Below are 17,189 nucleotides of genomic sequence, written 5' to 3'. Positions count from 1 at the left end.
TTAGGTTCTAAAGAATTGGGGTAGCTGGTGGTGGATACCTGAAACTATCAAACTACAACCCAGAACCCAGGAATCTCGAAGACAATTGTATAAAAATGTAGCTTATGAGGGGTGACAATGGGATTGGGAAAGCCATAAGGACCACACTCCATTTTGTCTAGTTTATGGATGGATGAGTAGAAAAATAGGAGAAGGAAACAAACAGACAAAGGTACCCAATGTTCTTTTTTACTTCAATTGCTCTTTTTCACTTTAATTATTATTCTTGTTATTTTTGTGTGTGTGCTAATGAAGGTGTCAGGGATTGATTTAGGTGATGAATGTACAACTATGTAACGGTACTGTGAACAATCGAATGTACGATTTGTTTTGTATGACTGCGTGGTATGTGAATATATCTCAATAAAATGAAGATTAAAAAAAAAAAAATGCTAACAGACTGTGTAAGTCTCTGGGCCATGGTTTCATCTTATAGAACAGGGAAACTACTAGTTATTCTGTAGGGTTGTTGTGAAAATTCAATACTATAATAAAGTGTGAAAGCAGTTTGCTAATAGTAAAAGACTACGCTGGGGTGCTATAAATAGTCTACATGTTCTATAGCTTGATCTGGTTGGTGGTTACCATATTAGACTTTCATTGCTATGTAACAAACTACCACAAACTTAGTGACTTAAAAACAAGGGAAATTTATTATCCCACATTTCTCTTTCCAGTCACACTATAGCTGGGTTCTTTGCTCAGGGTCTCACAAGCTAAAATCAGGGTGCTGGCAGGACTGCGTTTCCTTTCTGGAGGTTCTGGAGAAGAATCCACTGCCAAGCTCATTCAAGTTGTCGGCCAAATTCAGTTTCTTGTGGCTACAGGACTAAGGTTCCCACTTTCTTGTTAGCTGTCAATTAGGGGCTACCCTCAGCTCTGAGAGGCCACCTATACTCCTTGCCACGTGGCACCCTCCATCTTGACAGCTTCACACACATTTTTTGAATAGTTCTAAAACAGCTATGTCTAACAGAACTTTCTGTGATGGTGGATATGTTCTATAAATACTGTCCAATATGGCAGCCACTAGCCAAATGTGGCTATTGAGCATGTGGAACAAGGCAGATATTACTCGAAACTGCATTTTAATTTAACTTTAATTAATTTTTATTTAAATAGCCCTAACTGGCCCGGTGGCTACTATAATGAATATCGCCGTTCTAGAGGCTCCTGGGGGGGAGGGGGGGGAATGACAACTTTTAATAAGCATAAATAGAAAAATCCAGAATTATACTCATAAACTCTCACTCTGTTTTTTAAAATCAAACAGTTCTTTTAGAATTTTCTATTGTGCCCAGAAGTAACCATGGCCTGTTAAAGGGAAAAAAGATTTTGCAACATCAGTGAACCTACAGAGCCTCAAGCTGCTGGCTAAAGAATAATGACAATAGAGTACAGGTGCAAAATAGTGGAGTTGGGAGGTTTAAAAATTGCTCCTTTCACTAGAAAAATCAATGAGCTGGAAAAAAAGATTGGAGTTAACTAGGTGGTAACCTTGGAATGAGAATGGATATCTAGAACATCTACAGGAGTACCAAAGGAAGTGAGAAGCAGCTGAGAGTTAGGCTTTTGTAAATGAAAGCCCAATCCTATGATCCACAGCTGTGGCTCTGGAAACAGCTGCAGCTGTAGCAATACAACCCAGATTTCAGGAGTGGCCAGCTGTGGTCGGGATGGACAGAGTAACCCCTCCTCCTCCTCCAAAAGTTGGGTTTGAAAGTCAAGGTCAAGTTTTACCTTGGGAAGACGGTTGCTGCAAAGGAGAGGCTAGGCCTCCCTGTATTTGTGCCTAAGAGTCTCCTCCTGAATGCCTCTTTGTTGCTCAGATGTGGCCCTCTCTCTCTGGCTAAGCCAACTTGAAAGGTGAAATCACTGCCCTCCCCCCTACGTGGGATCAGACACCCAGGGAAGTGAATCTCCCTGGCAACGTGGAATATGACTCCCGGGGAGGAATGTAGACCCGGCATCGTGGGATGGAGAACATCTTCTTGACCAAAAGGGGGATGTGAAAGGAAATGAAATAAGCTTCAGTGGCAGAGAGATTCCAAAACGAGCCGAGAGATCACTCTGGTGGGCACTCTTACGCACACTTTAGACAACCTTTTTTAGGTTCTAAAGAATTGGGGTAGCTGGTGGTGGATACCTGAAACTTTTAAACTACAACCCAGAACCCATGAATCTCGAAGACAGTTGTATAAAAATGTAGCTTATGAGGGGTGACAGTGGGATTGGGAATGCCATAAGGACCAAACTCCACTTTGTCTAGTTTATGGATGGATGTGTAGAAAAGTAGGGGAAGCAAACAAACAGATAAAGGTACCCAGTGTTCTTTTTTACTTCAATTGCTCTTTTTCACTCTAATTATTATTCTTGTTATTTTTGTGTGTGTGCTAATGAAGGTGTCAGGGATTGATTTAGGTGATGAATGTACAACTATGTAATGGTACTGTAAACAATCGAAAGTACAATTTGTTTTGTATGACTGCGTGGTATGTGAATATATCTCAATAAAATGATGATTAAAAAAAAATTTATAACTGGCACACGTGTAATATTGGTTTGTTCCTTTTTATTGCAGAGTAGTACTCCATTGTACAGATATTCTATATTTTATGTATTCACCAATTGGTGAACATTTTAGTGTTTCCAGCTTTTGGCTGTTGTGAATAAAACTGCTCTGCATATTTGTATGATTCAAAAAAAAAAAAAAGAGATAATGCACTTATGGCCTCTTAAATACAGAGAAGATTTGTTATACAATTAAAAATAAAGACTGAAAAAACTTTTCTCAAAAAAAAAAAAAAAAAAAAGAAAGTCAAGGTCAATCTGGCGGATCCAAGAGGGATAAGTCAAGGTCAATCTGGCGGATCCAAGAGGGATAAGTGCAGAAGCCGACTTCAGTTTCAGCCCCCTGGGCAGCGGTGGCTTCCAACCTCCCACCAGCACACACCAGGACATAAAAAGCTACTGTACTTTCTTTGGCATTTTTTTCCTTCTGTGTGTGGGTGTCTACTGGTCTGACACATCACCGAGGGCTCAGTGTAGATGTTGGCCTTAGTTTCAGCCCTCTTTGCAGTAGCAGCTTCTGGCCTTAAACCGGCATCTACCAGGACTGAAAAAGCCTGTGCATCATTTTTGCTCACTGGGTTTCTTCTTTCTCTTTCTTGTATTGTCTGAAAGATCCCTGAGGGCCCAGTGCAGATGGTAACCTCAGTTTCCAAGCTCTTGGTAGCAGCATCTTTTGACCGTGCACCAGCATCTACCAAAACATAAAATAAAGAGCCAGTGCACCTCTTTTATTTTTCCGTTGGTTGTTTTTTTCAGTCTTTTGTTTGTTTTTCTTTCTCTTATGTTTTTGGCAGATCCCTGATAAGCAAGGACACTGGCCTAGGTTTCGCCCTTAACAGCAGCAGCTTCTGGGTTCCCAGTGGCATATAACAAGAGACTTGGAAAGGCAGTGCACCTTTTGTGTGTGTGGGGGGGGGGGGGGTTCTGTTTGTCTTTTTTTTCTTTTTTCCCCCTCTCTCTTTCTTTCCTTCCTTATCATTTGTCTTTCTTTTTATTTTTCTTCTTGGTCTGGTGGACTGAAGAGTGGGAGACCTAGATTTCCAGAGTGACTGTAACATAATACTCAGAATACTCTCAATAAAAAATTACAAAACATACAAAGAGACAGATAAGTATGACCCAGCCACAGAAAAACATAATTCAACAAAAAATATTCCAAAGCAAGCTCAGTCTCTGGAATTATTAATCAAAGATCTTAGAACAATTCTCTTAAATAGGATCCATGAACCAAAGGAAAACATCAAAGAACTAAAGGAAATCAGGAAACCAATACATGAACAAAATAAGAATTTCAAAAACAAGATAAAAATTATAAAGAATAATCAAATGAAAAAAAGAATTTAAAAAATGAACAGAGCCTGAGGAACCTGTGGAACACCATCAACTGTACCAGTATATGCACCATGGGAGTCCCAAAAGGATAAAAAAGAGATAAAGGGCCAGAAAAAATATTTGAAGAAATAGTGGCTGAAATTTTTCCAAATCTGAAGAAAGATACAAATATACAAATCCAAAATACTCATCCAATGCCAGCAGCAAGACGAAGCCAAAACAGTTCTACACCAAAACACAGTATAATGAAACTGTTTAATGCCCAGGATAAAGACAGAATCTTAAAAAGAAAAGAAAAAAAAAAAGAAGAAGAAAAGAGAAAAAAAAGCAATTTGTAAGAGGATCCTACAAAGAGTAGTACCTGATTTCTCCATGGAAACCATGAAATCCAGAAGGCAGTGAGAGAACATATTTAAAGTGCTGAGAGAGGGGGAAAAAAAAAAAAAAAAAACGTTACCCAGGAATTTTACCCAAGACAGCAAAGCTGTCCTTCAAAAAAACAGGGAGAAATTAAGACATTTCTGAACAAACAAATACTGAGGAATTCATTACCACTAGAACTGCCTCACAGAAAATGCTAAAGAGAGTTCTTCATGTTGAAAGAAAAAGAAACTAGACAGTAACTTGAAACTGTGTGAAAAAATAAAGACCTCCGGTGTAGGTAAAAATATGGATAAATATAAATATCAGTATTACTGCATTTTGCATTTGTACTGCTGTCTTATAAGACTTTAAATTCAAATGCACAAAAAAGCATAAATCTTTGTTAATGGGCACACAATGCATAAAGATTGCAAAATGGAAGAAATAAACCTTGCCTTATCAGCAATGACCTTAAGTGTAAATGGATTAAACTCCCCAATCAAAAGGCAGAGATTGGCAGTATGGATAAAGAAACATGACCCAACTATATGCTGTTTACAAGAGAACTATCTCAGATCCATAGATACAAACAGGCTGAAAATGAAAGAACGGAAAAAAATATTTCATGCAAATAGTAACCAAAAGAGAACCAGAATGGTTATATTATAGTATATATCACATGATGATCTCAATTGCTACAGAGAAGGCATTTGACCAAATCCAGCACCCCTCTTTGATTAAAACACTTAGAAAAGTAGGAATAGAAGGACTTTTTCAATAATGATAAAGGCCATTTTTTAAAAACCCACAACTAACATCATACCTTCACCACTGTTATTCAATATTATACTAGAAGCTCTAGCCAGTGCAATTACACAAGAAAAAGAAATAAAAGGTATCCAAATCAGAAAGGAAGAAGTAAAACTATCTTTATTTGCAGATGACATGATCTTATAGAAAATTCAAAGGAATCCACAGGAAAAAAACTATAAGAGTAGTGAGTTCAGCAAAGGGGCAGGGTCAACATGCAAAAATCAGTAGTGTTCCTATACACTAGCAAGTAACAATCCAAAAAGGACATTAAGAAAACAATTTCATTTACAACAGCACCTAAAAAAATAAGATATCTAGGAATAAATTTAACTGAGGATATAAAAGACCTGTATACTGAAAACTATGAAACACTGCTAAAAGAAACTAAAGAAGACATAAATAAATGGCAAGACAGCCCATGTCCATGCTTGGAAGAGTTAATATCATTAAAATGTTAATATTACTCAAAGCAATATATAAATTCAATGCAATCCCTATCAAAATTCCAGCAGCCTTTTTTGCAGAAATGGAAAAACCAATCCTCAAATTCATACAGAATTGCAAGGAGACCTGAATAGCCAAAATGTCCTTGAAAAAGAAGAACAAAGTTGGAGGACTCACACTTTCCAATTTCAACATTTATTACAAAGTTACAATAATCAAAGAGCATGGTCCTGGCACAAGGACAGACATACAGATCAATGGAATTGAACCAAGAGTTCAGAAACAAACCCTCATAACTATGGCTAACTGATTTTTGACAAGGGTGCCAAGTGGGAAGAATAGTCTCATCAACAAATGGTACTAGGAAAATTAGATACCCATATGCAGAAGAATAAAGGCGGAAACCTACCTCACCCATGTACAAAAATTAACTGAAAATGAATGAAGGATTTAAACATAAGAGCTAAAACTATAAGACTCTTAGAAGATAACATAGGGGCAAATGTTCATAACCTAGGATTTGGTAATGGGGATTCTTAAGAAACAATAGACAAATCTGATTTCATCAAAATTAAAAACTTTTGTGCATTGGAGGAAATCATAAAGAAATTGAAAATATAACTTACAGAAGAGGAGAAAATAATTTCAGGCCATATATCAGATAAGGACTTAATATCCAGAATATATAAAGAAAATTTTGCAATGAAATAAAAAGACAAATAACTCAATTTAAAAAAATGGGCAAAGGACTTGAATAGCCATTCCTCCAAAGAAGATATACAAAATGGCCAATAAACAAATGAAAAAATGTTCAATATTATTAGCCATTAGTTATGCAAATTAAAACTACAATGAGATGCCACTTCACACCCACAAGAATGGTTATAAATTTTCTTAAAACAGAAAATGACAAGTGTTGGACAGGATAAAGAAAAATTGGAAATTTAGTATATTGTTGGTGGGAATGTAAAATGGTGCAGCCGCTGTGGAAAGTAATATAGCACCTGTATGTGCTAGACATTGTCCTAGATGCCAGGGATATAACAGCAAACCAAATACACAGCATCTTTTTCTTTGTAGAACTGACATTCTAATGGGGGAGACAGACAAAAAAACAACCAAAAAGTTGAATATACAATTACCATATGACCCAGCAAATCCACTTCCAGGTATACAGCCAAAGAGGTGAAAACAAGGTCTCAAACAGGTATGTGTACACCAATGTTTATAGCAGCACTATTCAAAGTAGCCAAAAAGTGGAAAAAACCCAAGTGTCCCTCAACAAATGAATGGATAAACAAAACGTGGTACATACACACAATGGAATATTATTCAGCCACAAGAAAGAATGAAGTTATGAGACATACTGCAACACAAAAGAACCTTGAAAACATTATACTCAATGAAATATGAAAAGGCATATTAAGGACAAAAATTGTATGGTATCAGTTACAAGATAAATAGAAATAGCAAATTTGCATACAAAGCAGATTAGAGGTTATCAGGGGATGGGGACAGGATGGGTAACAAAATTTTTCTTTAATGTTGGTTATCAAAAAAAAGAAAGAAAAGGAAAATGACAAGTCATGAAGCTCATTCTTTTTTACCTTTTATTGTCCTGGGAATCACAGTCACCCAATCAGGTCCACTGGAGTTGATAGGTATTTTGATATTGATACCACTTTAGGAGGAATAAAAATAGCACAAGCTTAAATTCAGAAGCATTTTTTTTCATTTATGCATCTTTATATGCAAATTTAAAAATGGATATGATTTCACAAAGCCTTATTAAGATAAAAACATATTCATGTTAATCAACACAGTTAATAATTAACAAACTAGACCTCTGTAATAAGTTCACTGTATGGTTATATAAACTGGAGTTAAATAGGTTCTCACTACTTTTTCACTGCACTGTCTACTGCTTTGTCAGTCCTTAGATTGCAAACTCCAAAATGCCCAGTTTGGTTTCAACTACTTACTTCTCTTGGACACAGAGAATGGTTCACATCGACCAGAATATCTATTTTATCAATATCTAGTCTTCAGGCTACAAGTCTCTGCAGTTTTAAGTCATATGTCACATTTCTTAGGCCTTGCCTGGATCTGAGGTGAGCCCTACTGGGGACACTTGGTCCCTGACATGTGATCATGCAGCACTTGGTTAGTCATTAAGATGGCCCTTTAACTTCTATTCCCCTGACTAAAACATATACTCCTCAGAGACAGAGAATGTGCCTCATTCACTTTGTATCTTCAGTACATGGTACAGGGCCTGAACTAGAGTCAGTGTTCAGTAAATATTTGATGGAAGGCTGGATAAAAATTAGGGGACAGTAGAGTCCAGGAGAAGAATACTGAAAACCAGATGTAACTATTCTAGAAACTGAATTACAGTATCAGACCTCTTAGAGTTTGACCAAAACAAACAAAAAATGCTAACTTTCTCAACTATTGATAAAAGAACTTGCAGTCATCACTTTTATTATTTCATCAATTTCAGAAGATATCCATTCATTCATTCAACAAATTCAGCACCTGTATGTGCTAGACATTGTCCTAGATGCCAGGGATATAACAGCAAACCAAATATACAGCATCTTTTTCTTTGTAGCACTGACATTCTAATGGGGGAGATACACAAAAAATCAAGCAAAGAAATGAAGTAAGTATAGAGAGCTATGTCAGCAAATAGTAGAATTTCAAACCTTAGGTTGACATTTAAGAGAGAATGTGACTTTTAAGAGAGCACATAAAATCTTCTTTCCTGAGTTTAGAGCTTTAACAAAGCTAAGGAAATGAAGAAAACTTTACCTCTGTAATTATCCTGCAAAAATGTTTAACCTGAGTCTAATCATGTAGGAAAAAATAAAACAAATCCCAATTAAGGGACATTCTGAAAAACAGTGATATCAAAATTGACAAAAACATGAAAAACAAAATAGGATTAAAGGAGATAAAAAAGATAACTAAACAATGCATGAGCATCAATTGTGTCTTAAATTAAAATTTTAAAGTAGCTATAAAGGACATTATTGGGACAACTAGAGAAACCCGAATGCAGACTGCATATCAGATAACAGTATGTATCAATGATAAATGAACCAAGTGTGATAAATGTGTTGTGGTTATGTTGGAGAAAATCCTTTTCTTAGGAAATATACTCTTAGTATTTTGGGATGAGTTCCATTTGTTCTTCTGCAACTTACTCTTAAAAAGCTCTGATGCAATGTTCTCTCAAATGGTTCAGGAAAAAAAATACACACACACACACACACAAACACCTATATACACATACAGAGAGAGAGAAAGCAAATGTAGCAGAACAATTATAAATGGTCAATCCAGGTTAAAGGTATATGGATGTTAATTATTATTATTGCACTATTTCTAAATTGCACAATACAAAGTTAGAAAAGAAAAAAAAGAGATGATGACATAAAGTAAATAAGGTAAAATGAGGGGAGCAGGATGACCCAGTGGAGGAGGTCACTGCTACGCCCATTATCTCTTTCTCTGTACCTTTAACATAATAAGTATAATATAAGGGAAGCTTTTATGTGATGAGCTCATTCTTTCAAAACCTTCCCTCATATTAAACGGATTTTTAAAGCAAAATACTGTTGTCCTTTCCAAGACCAACCTTCCCCCTCCCCTCCACCACCCAAGAGTAAAAAACAATTACAATCACCTTAACTGTTTAACTTTCATTTAGGGAACAAAGGACCAAGGCTAAGCTTTTTAATTCTTTCTGAATTAAACAACTTATGAGCAGAGTGGTAACAAAGGGTGTCAGCTCAACATCTGTAAGCCATGACCTGAAAATAGTCTACCCAAAGATCCCTCAAAAGATAATTTTAATCTTTCTCTTTTTCTTTTCATATAATCTGGTGCAGTATTTCAGAGCTTCAAAAGAACCAAAGATACAAAAAATAAAATCAACACCTGACTGTGTCAAATGCTGGGTTTCAAAAAACATGCCATCCTAAGCATGTTCTCATAGCAAACTTACAGTAAGCACAATTTTGTAATGCTTCTACTATAATGTTTTACCAGTCAGCCTTATCTACTACATCTAAGTAAAGGCAGAGACAAAGGTATTATTTTATCCTTCTGGATTCACAAGAGTTTGGGACTGCTTTTTAATGGTAGGATTTAGTGTCAAGAATAATTATTTAAAATTTTTTTACTAATCTAATTCTCTAACTTTTCTCCCACTTTTTTCCACATGAAAGTTGAGGAAATTACAAACTACATTTCCTCTTCTTTGCTAGGCCACTAGATGGACTGAGACTACAAGGACTGACAATACAAGGAAGATACTTAAATAGTCTTCACACACAGGCAGAGATTGCACAGAAATGAAGTAATACGTTCACAGCCTTTGATGGTGTGTATGAGATCTGAACCCATAATTAAAACTAAAGTCCTTCTGTACCGAAGCATCCATATTTTAGGCGTCTTCTAAAGAACAGCACAATAAACACATTGAATAGTGAGCCCTCTGCTGGCCTTCTAAAACTACAGCATGACTATATGTGTACTTAACAAATGGTGTAACCAAAAGCTGATTCCAGAAGAAGAAAATTACAGGTCTTTATTTTAGAAGTTCCTGTAGATCGTATGCCTTATTATACCAACTTTCCCCCAATCAAGTACTGAATAGACATAAAACACGGAATTTTTTAGGATTCCAAGGAATACGCAATAAAAATTCCTACCAGGGAAGGTTTAAAAAGTGTTTCATTAAAAAGTAAAAAAAGTTTATGTGCTTTCAAATAATAATTTGTACTTTTTTTCCATGTATGTTTTATAATAATGTTATCACATATATAATATAATAATGTTCATTTAATTCAGAACTGTATGGAATGTTGAAGAAAAACAAGTTTAAGTCATACTGATTCCATACATTCCATTTTGCACATTATTTCATACATTGATCATTATGCTGAAATATAATTTTTGCACAATACTGCAATGACTTCAACAATTGTTAACTTAAAAAAAACAGTTTGCTCTGGTAATCCTGGCTTCTCATACTGATCACTAAGTCAACCCAGCTATGTTGCCATATTCATAGTTTTTTCCTACCAATAAATGTTTATATGATTTTAAAAACTGACATCATATCATTAATTTTTTTTATTTTATTACACAGGAACCTACAAACATCAGCCTAATTATTAGACCTCTAATAACCCTAGTTTTGGATGACTGTTTAATCTATTCTGTAAATAAGTAGTCTTGTTCATACAGCTGTAAATATGCCATATAGTTCCAAAGTAAAAATAGATAAGAGGGTAAAAAAAAACAAAAAGTTTGGGAGAAAAGCTGTTTAATTTGAATGTGGACATACATGAAGCTTCACTTTTAAAAAACTAATCACAGAATAGAAAGCTATATTTATTTTCCTATTCATCATCTCTTCTAAATTAGGCCAGGTTCAGAGAGCTCTAAGAAACATGTAACCAAAACAAGACAGCTTCTCCTAACTGGGACAAGGAGAATAGAAAAGGATTCTCTCAATTACTCTCTACAACAAGAAGCACGTACCTCTGGAAAAAAGCACTCTCTGCAGCAGTTAGGAGGCCCTTCAGGTATCCACCTTTGAAATGGTTAATTCTGCTACTGCAAGGGAGCTTCTTTGGTTTGAAGCAGAACCAGGGCTCTCCAGTGTACAAATCTGTAAAGTTACACAGGGGCAAACTCCCAGGAAGACACACATTGCACTCGGTAGTTTCAGAAATTCTTCCTGAACGGAAGAGACTCTTGAAATAGACTCTGTCTGGTTTCTCCTCCTGTAGGTGCTGAAGAACTCTGACCCCTTCACTGGGGTGGACCAGAGATATAGATACTTTAACTTTGCCTGGCCAGAGCAAAGTAAAAAAGACCTTGTAAAACCCATTCTGGTAGTCTACCACTCTACCCACAGCCCCTGCCTGCAGCTTGGGAGAGTGGATTCTGGCCTGCAGGTAGTCTCCACCATACTTCTTGGGCTTTCTTTGAAAATCTTGTACATGAACCAGCACCTCCAGCTGGCTTCCCACCTTGAAGAAGGCTGCAGAGTTCAAGATGACAAAGTAGCTGGAAGAAGGGTCGGTGCTCTTTACAAAGGGGACTGGACCCACATCAGGCATCTGGCTCTGCATGACAGCCAGCAAGGAGTTCTCCTCCACCCGCTCCTGGCTGGACAGCTTCTGGTGCTCATAGCCACAGTAGGGATTCCGGCTAACTCCCGTCACCTGGGAGGAAACAAACTGTCCACTGCTATCAATGAATATGGCCGAAACAGTCTCATGGTCCAAATACTGAAGAGAAAGACACAAACAACAGAAACAACAGCTACAATAAATCTTACATTCAGCCAAATAAATCTCTGCCCAGTTTAAATTTAAATTTTAATAAAATCACTTGGGGTGATACTGTTTCAAAAACTAGAGCTCACAAGTTTTACAGGGTTATCTTCCTATAATACAATGAAATAAAGATGGGGAATAAAGGAAACTGAGGCACATTATAAAGATGACTGCTATCAAGGAATGTTGCTGCCCTGTTGGATATTTGGGTCAAAACAATTCAAAATTGTGAAACATGAAAATGACTTTAGACATCAAACCAGTGTGTAATCTTTCCTTATATACAGGAGGAAACTCAGATTAGATAACTTGTTGAAGATTGCCCAGCTAGTTAGACTTAGGCTCAGATCTTCTAATATCCACCCACTCTCGATTATTAGAGAGAAACTGCCTAACTAGCAATACTAAATATTAAATAGGATTTTTAAAAGTCCAGTAATAATGTTAGTTCCACCAATTCTCCTTGAGAAACAATGGGCATCATTAGGCCATTTAATATTCAAATGGTCTTTCTGGATTGCTGCTTACTTCTTAAGAGTTTGGAGTAATATGGTTTTTTATGCTCCTGCAACATGTGGAAAAACTGTTTTGGCTCATATAATTGTGATAGCTGGACTTGTACCTTATGATATACAACCTTTGAGCATGAAGAAAATTATCCTCAGCAATACTTCCAGAGGAAGCAGAGGAAGCCTTTATGACAGGGCTATTCTGAAACAGTATCCAAAAGATCCTGTCTGAACTTATAGCAGTAGCCAGTCACCTTCCAGAGCAGCTGGAGGAAAATGGAGGCCCACTAAATTCGAAGATACGATTGGGAAAATCTGCCTAAAATACAGACATTGTGTGACTATAAAATTCACCTTGGGGAGCCATCCCAGAGAGAGGTCATCATCTTTCAGACCTCTGAAACTCAGGTACAATGAGAGGCCTATTGTGCTGCTGATTGAGACAAGTCTTGTGAATTAAAACACTGAGGATGGAGAAAATAAGGATCAAAAGGCACAAAGCCAACCTTCCAAACTGAGGTATGAATCAAGTTACAGTGCTTTAGCATGATTTGCAGCAGAGAGACAGCCAAATACCAATTTCTGTTTCCCCTAAGATTATGTGAATAGGACAACTAATCAATAAAAAGAGCTCTTTCATTAAAGTCAGACCTAGATTTGCTTCCATCCCTCCACCTCATCCCCAATACATAGCTTAGGGATGAGGTTGGCAAGGGAATGGGAATCAGTGAAGTGGGCGATTCTCTCTTTTGCATATCACTCACAGTAATTTTTTTTTCTGAGCAGATGGGTTAGACCTTGATTTTTCCAGCTTCATCAAAATTTCCCCAGCATCTGAACTCACTGCTAATCCTAACATCACTTAAAGTGAAACAATCAGACAAGTGCCCGATGATACGCATAAGGAAGTACGCAGCACAACCTATCGATTACATTTGCTAAAAAGAAACTGAACCCAAATCTAATCAAGGCTTTTGCTCTAACAATAGGAGCAAATAAGAAAGAAGCAAACAATAAGAAAGCAACCACCCAAATTCAGAATATGAGACATTTTATGCTGACTAAATGACTAGGTTTCTCCAATAATCAAAGATAAAAAAATTTAAAAAGGAAAGGGTGTTATAGAAACAAAAAGAAACTTAAGACATAGAACAAATAAAAGCAATGTGTGAACCTTGTTTAGATCCTGATTCAAACAAAACAACTGTGAAAAGACATCTCTGAACATTGAGGGAAATCTGAAATGGACCGGGCATTAAATGATATTAAGGATTTGTTAATTTTGTTGGATATGATAATATCACAGCAATTATATATTTAAATGATAGAAGTTAGAGATATATACTGAAGTACTTACTAGAGATAATACATGATTATGGAATTTGCTTTAAAGTATTCCAGCAAACACCAAGCAAACAAACAAAAAAAGATGGTTAGATGAAACTCTACTGGCATATGATGATAATTTTTGAAGCTGGATGATGGGGCACAACTGGGGCTCTTTCTGCCAACAGCTGTGAACAGCTGCAATTTTCCATGAGCTTAAAGTTTTTTTCAAGTCCCCTGAATAACCCCAATATAATGAGTCTTCATATGATGCAATTTAAGGCATATCTCATAATTTATGAAACAGTCTTTCCAAAAATGCTTAACTCAAATCAAATCAGGCATTCACAAAAAATACATAGTATGGAGGAGCAAGTTAAATGATATCACAAAAAGAGAAGCCAACAAATCCAGAATGTGAAATGTTATATAAGACATTTTTGTCCTGGTCTACCCAAAAAAGCCAGTGTCATGGAAAATCAAAATGAACTTCTTAAATTAATGCACAAATGCAATCTTGTTAGATCCTGTTCCTAAAACTAAAGTTAAAAAAAAACAACCGCTATGAAAGAAATTTTGGTGACACTAGGAAAATTTGAATATAGATTTGGGTATTGGATGATATCAGGGAATTAATTTTTTTTAGCTGTGATGAATTATGGTTATCAAAGAGAATTACTAGTTTTAGGAGATGCATGCTGACATATGTAGAGGTAAAGCGTCAGAATGTCTGTTATTTACCTTTAACGATTCAGCAAAAATAGTATATTAACTTGCTGGTTTGAATCTATTATGCCCCCCACAAAAGCCATGTACTTTTAATCCAATCTTGTGGGTGTAGACTTATGGGGTGGGATCTTTTGATTAGGTTGTTTCCATGGAGATGCGACCCACCCAACTGTGAGAACTTTTGATTAGATCATTTCCATGGAGGTGTGACCCCACCCATTCAACATGGATCTTGATTCGTTTACTGGAGTCCTTAAGAGAGTTCAGGGACCAACAAAGACCCAGAGGCTTGGAGATCCAGCCAGAAAGACACTTGGAGATGCAGACAGAAAGATATCTGGAAATGCTAAGCTAAGAGATACAGAGATGCTAAGCTAAGAAATGAAGCCCAGAGTTTTCCCTGGAGAAGCTAAGAGAGGACCCCCAGACACTTAGAGAAAAACGCCCTGGGAGAAGAAGCAAGGATGCACAGGAGCTGAAAGAGAGAAGCTAAGAGAGACAGAAACCCAGAGACATTTTGGATAACGCCATTTTGAAACCAGAACCTAGGAGCAAAGGATCAGCAGATGCCAGCCACATGCCTTCCCAGCTGACAGAGGTGTTCCAGATGCCATCAGCCTTTCTTCAGTGAAGGTACCCTCTTGTTGATGTGTTAGTTTGGACACTTCTATGGCCTTGGGACTGCAAATCTGTAACCTAATAAATCCCCTTTATAAAAGTCAGTCCATTTCTGGGATTTTGCATTCATAGCGGTTTTAACAACCCGAAACAATCAATAAAGAGGGTAGATGTGTCAAAATATTAACAACTGTTGGACCTGGATGGTGGGTTATTAGTGTTCATTGTACAAAACTTACAACTTTTCTACTCTTTTGAAAATACACATAATAAACTGGAAACAACGAAATATCCTCTGGCATCAAAAAAGCTGTATCAACATAGCTACCTCAAACAGCTACACCAACCAAAATAGCTACCTCAACAGTTGCATTATAGTACAGAATGAAAATTGGCAACATTCATCAAAATTACAAATTATTTTAATTTTTATTTTGAAATGATTTCCAATTCACAGATATGTTACAACAACAGTATAAATAACTCCCATATATCCTTTACCCAGATTCACTACTTGTTAATATTTGTCATATTTGCTTTCTCTTTCCTCTATATATTTTTCCCTGAACCATTTCAGAGTAGGTTGCATGCATAATATATATATATATATAATTTCTCTTTACTCTTTAATTCTTCAAATTGTATTTCCTAAGAGCAACAATTTTCTCTTACATTATATACCACAGTTCAATTATCAAATTCAGACAATTTAGCAATGTTATACTCATTTCTTCTAATCTAGGGTAGTGTTCCAAATATGTCAATTGTCCCAATAATGTCTTTTATGGCAATTTATTTCCAGTAGAGGATCCAGTCCAGGATCATGTGTTATATTTACTTGTCATGTCTCTTTAGTCTTCTTTAATCTAGAAGTAGAGTCCATATTTTTAAAAAGTCCTCCAGTAATTCTGATGAACATTAAATTTCTGATACAAAGCTACATGTACAAGGATGTTCCACACTGCATTCTGTGTAAGAAAAAAAAAAATACTGGAGCTATCCTAAATGTCCATGCAGGAGAGGTCCTATAATAGTCTAAGGAGATGTCAATGTGAAACCCAGAGATATAAACCCTTATTATGTAGTTCTGTTGCTCCAAATTCAGGAAAGTGTACTTGGATTAGGCTGAGTCAGCCTGCAAGGGCCTTACTTTCTACTCATATCATATACTGTATAATACCAAGTTTGCTGAGATACATCTGGTTCAGATGAGGTAATCTCCCACACACATCCAGACTAGCCTATCTGCACAACTACTGTAAACTAATTTATAAGGCTGGGCCCAGAGAGAGACAGCCAAGCTTCCAGGTTTTCTATGACCCTCAATCACTCAGACATCACCACCTGTAATAGTGGTGAGAGTTGGGTTCCAGAAGCGTATACCTCTGTTCATCCTGACTGAATGGATTTCTTTCTGTATCTTTTACACAAGCACACCTTCATTGACTTACTCTAATGGTGTCTGTGACTGGTATTTCAGAAAATCTGAGCATATTACTGACATTTATTAGTATTATGATAAACCAGTACATCAACAGGTACTGGTTAAATAAGTTATGGTACAATGATATATCATGAAATCATTTAAAAAGAATGAGAAATATTACTGGTAGATCAGTGACATAAAGTAAAAATAAACAATGGTGAGAAATTGGCATAATACAATCTTTTTATATAAATTTTTGAATATTATACATAAGTTGGTAAATGCACAAAACACTTTTTTCTAAAGTGGTATTCAAGAAACTATTAATGATGGTTACCTATGGGTAGAGGGACTAGAGAATAGGAGAAATTTTTTCATTTTATTTTATGTCTTTATTTTTACTTTTTTTTTAACCATTTACAACTATTCTTTCTTTTTTTACATATATATTCTCAAGGCCTTATTTTATTGTACTTATTAATTTTGTAAATAAGGGGCCAATGGAGAATAAACATTTAAATAACTGAAGCTGAGAAACTGCTATTTGGGGTATTATAAGCAAATTCATTCTGTGGTAAAAACTAGAATTTGTCTTCAGGAAAGGCCACTTTCTGTAGGTTTTATTGCACAGGAGCATTGGTCATTATCAGTTTGGCTTCA

At 36.2% G+C, this 17,189-nt stretch overlaps 1 protein-coding gene across 6 annotated transcripts in view; it reads right to left on the bottom strand.

The window, feature by feature from the left end:
- The window catches only part of NXPE3 (neurexophilin and PC-esterase domain family member 3), a 104,883-nt gene that overhangs the window by 15,408 nt on the left and 72,286 nt on the right, over positions 1 to 17,189 (bottom strand). For all 6 annotated transcript variants that reach the window (XM_037835018.1, XM_037835027.1, XM_037835025.1 and 3 more), the window contains 2 exons: positions 11,119 to 11,873; positions 7,170 to 7,243 (listed from right to left, as the gene is read on the bottom strand). In XM_037835018.1, coding sequence (XP_037690946.1) covers positions 7,170 to 7,243; positions 11,119 to 11,873 — 829 coding nt within the window. The remainder of the gene's footprint in view (positions 1 to 7,169; positions 7,244 to 11,118; positions 11,874 to 17,189) is intronic.

Source organism: Choloepus didactylus, chromosome 1 (genome assembly GCF_015220235.1).
Source record: "Choloepus didactylus isolate mChoDid1 chromosome 1, mChoDid1.pri, whole genome shotgun sequence".
Taxonomy (NCBI): Eukaryota; Metazoa; Chordata; class Mammalia; order Pilosa; family Megalonychidae; genus Choloepus; species Choloepus didactylus.
The sequence above is the reverse complement of the archived record's forward strand: the minus strand, read 5'-3'. Positions and strand labels throughout refer to the sequence as shown.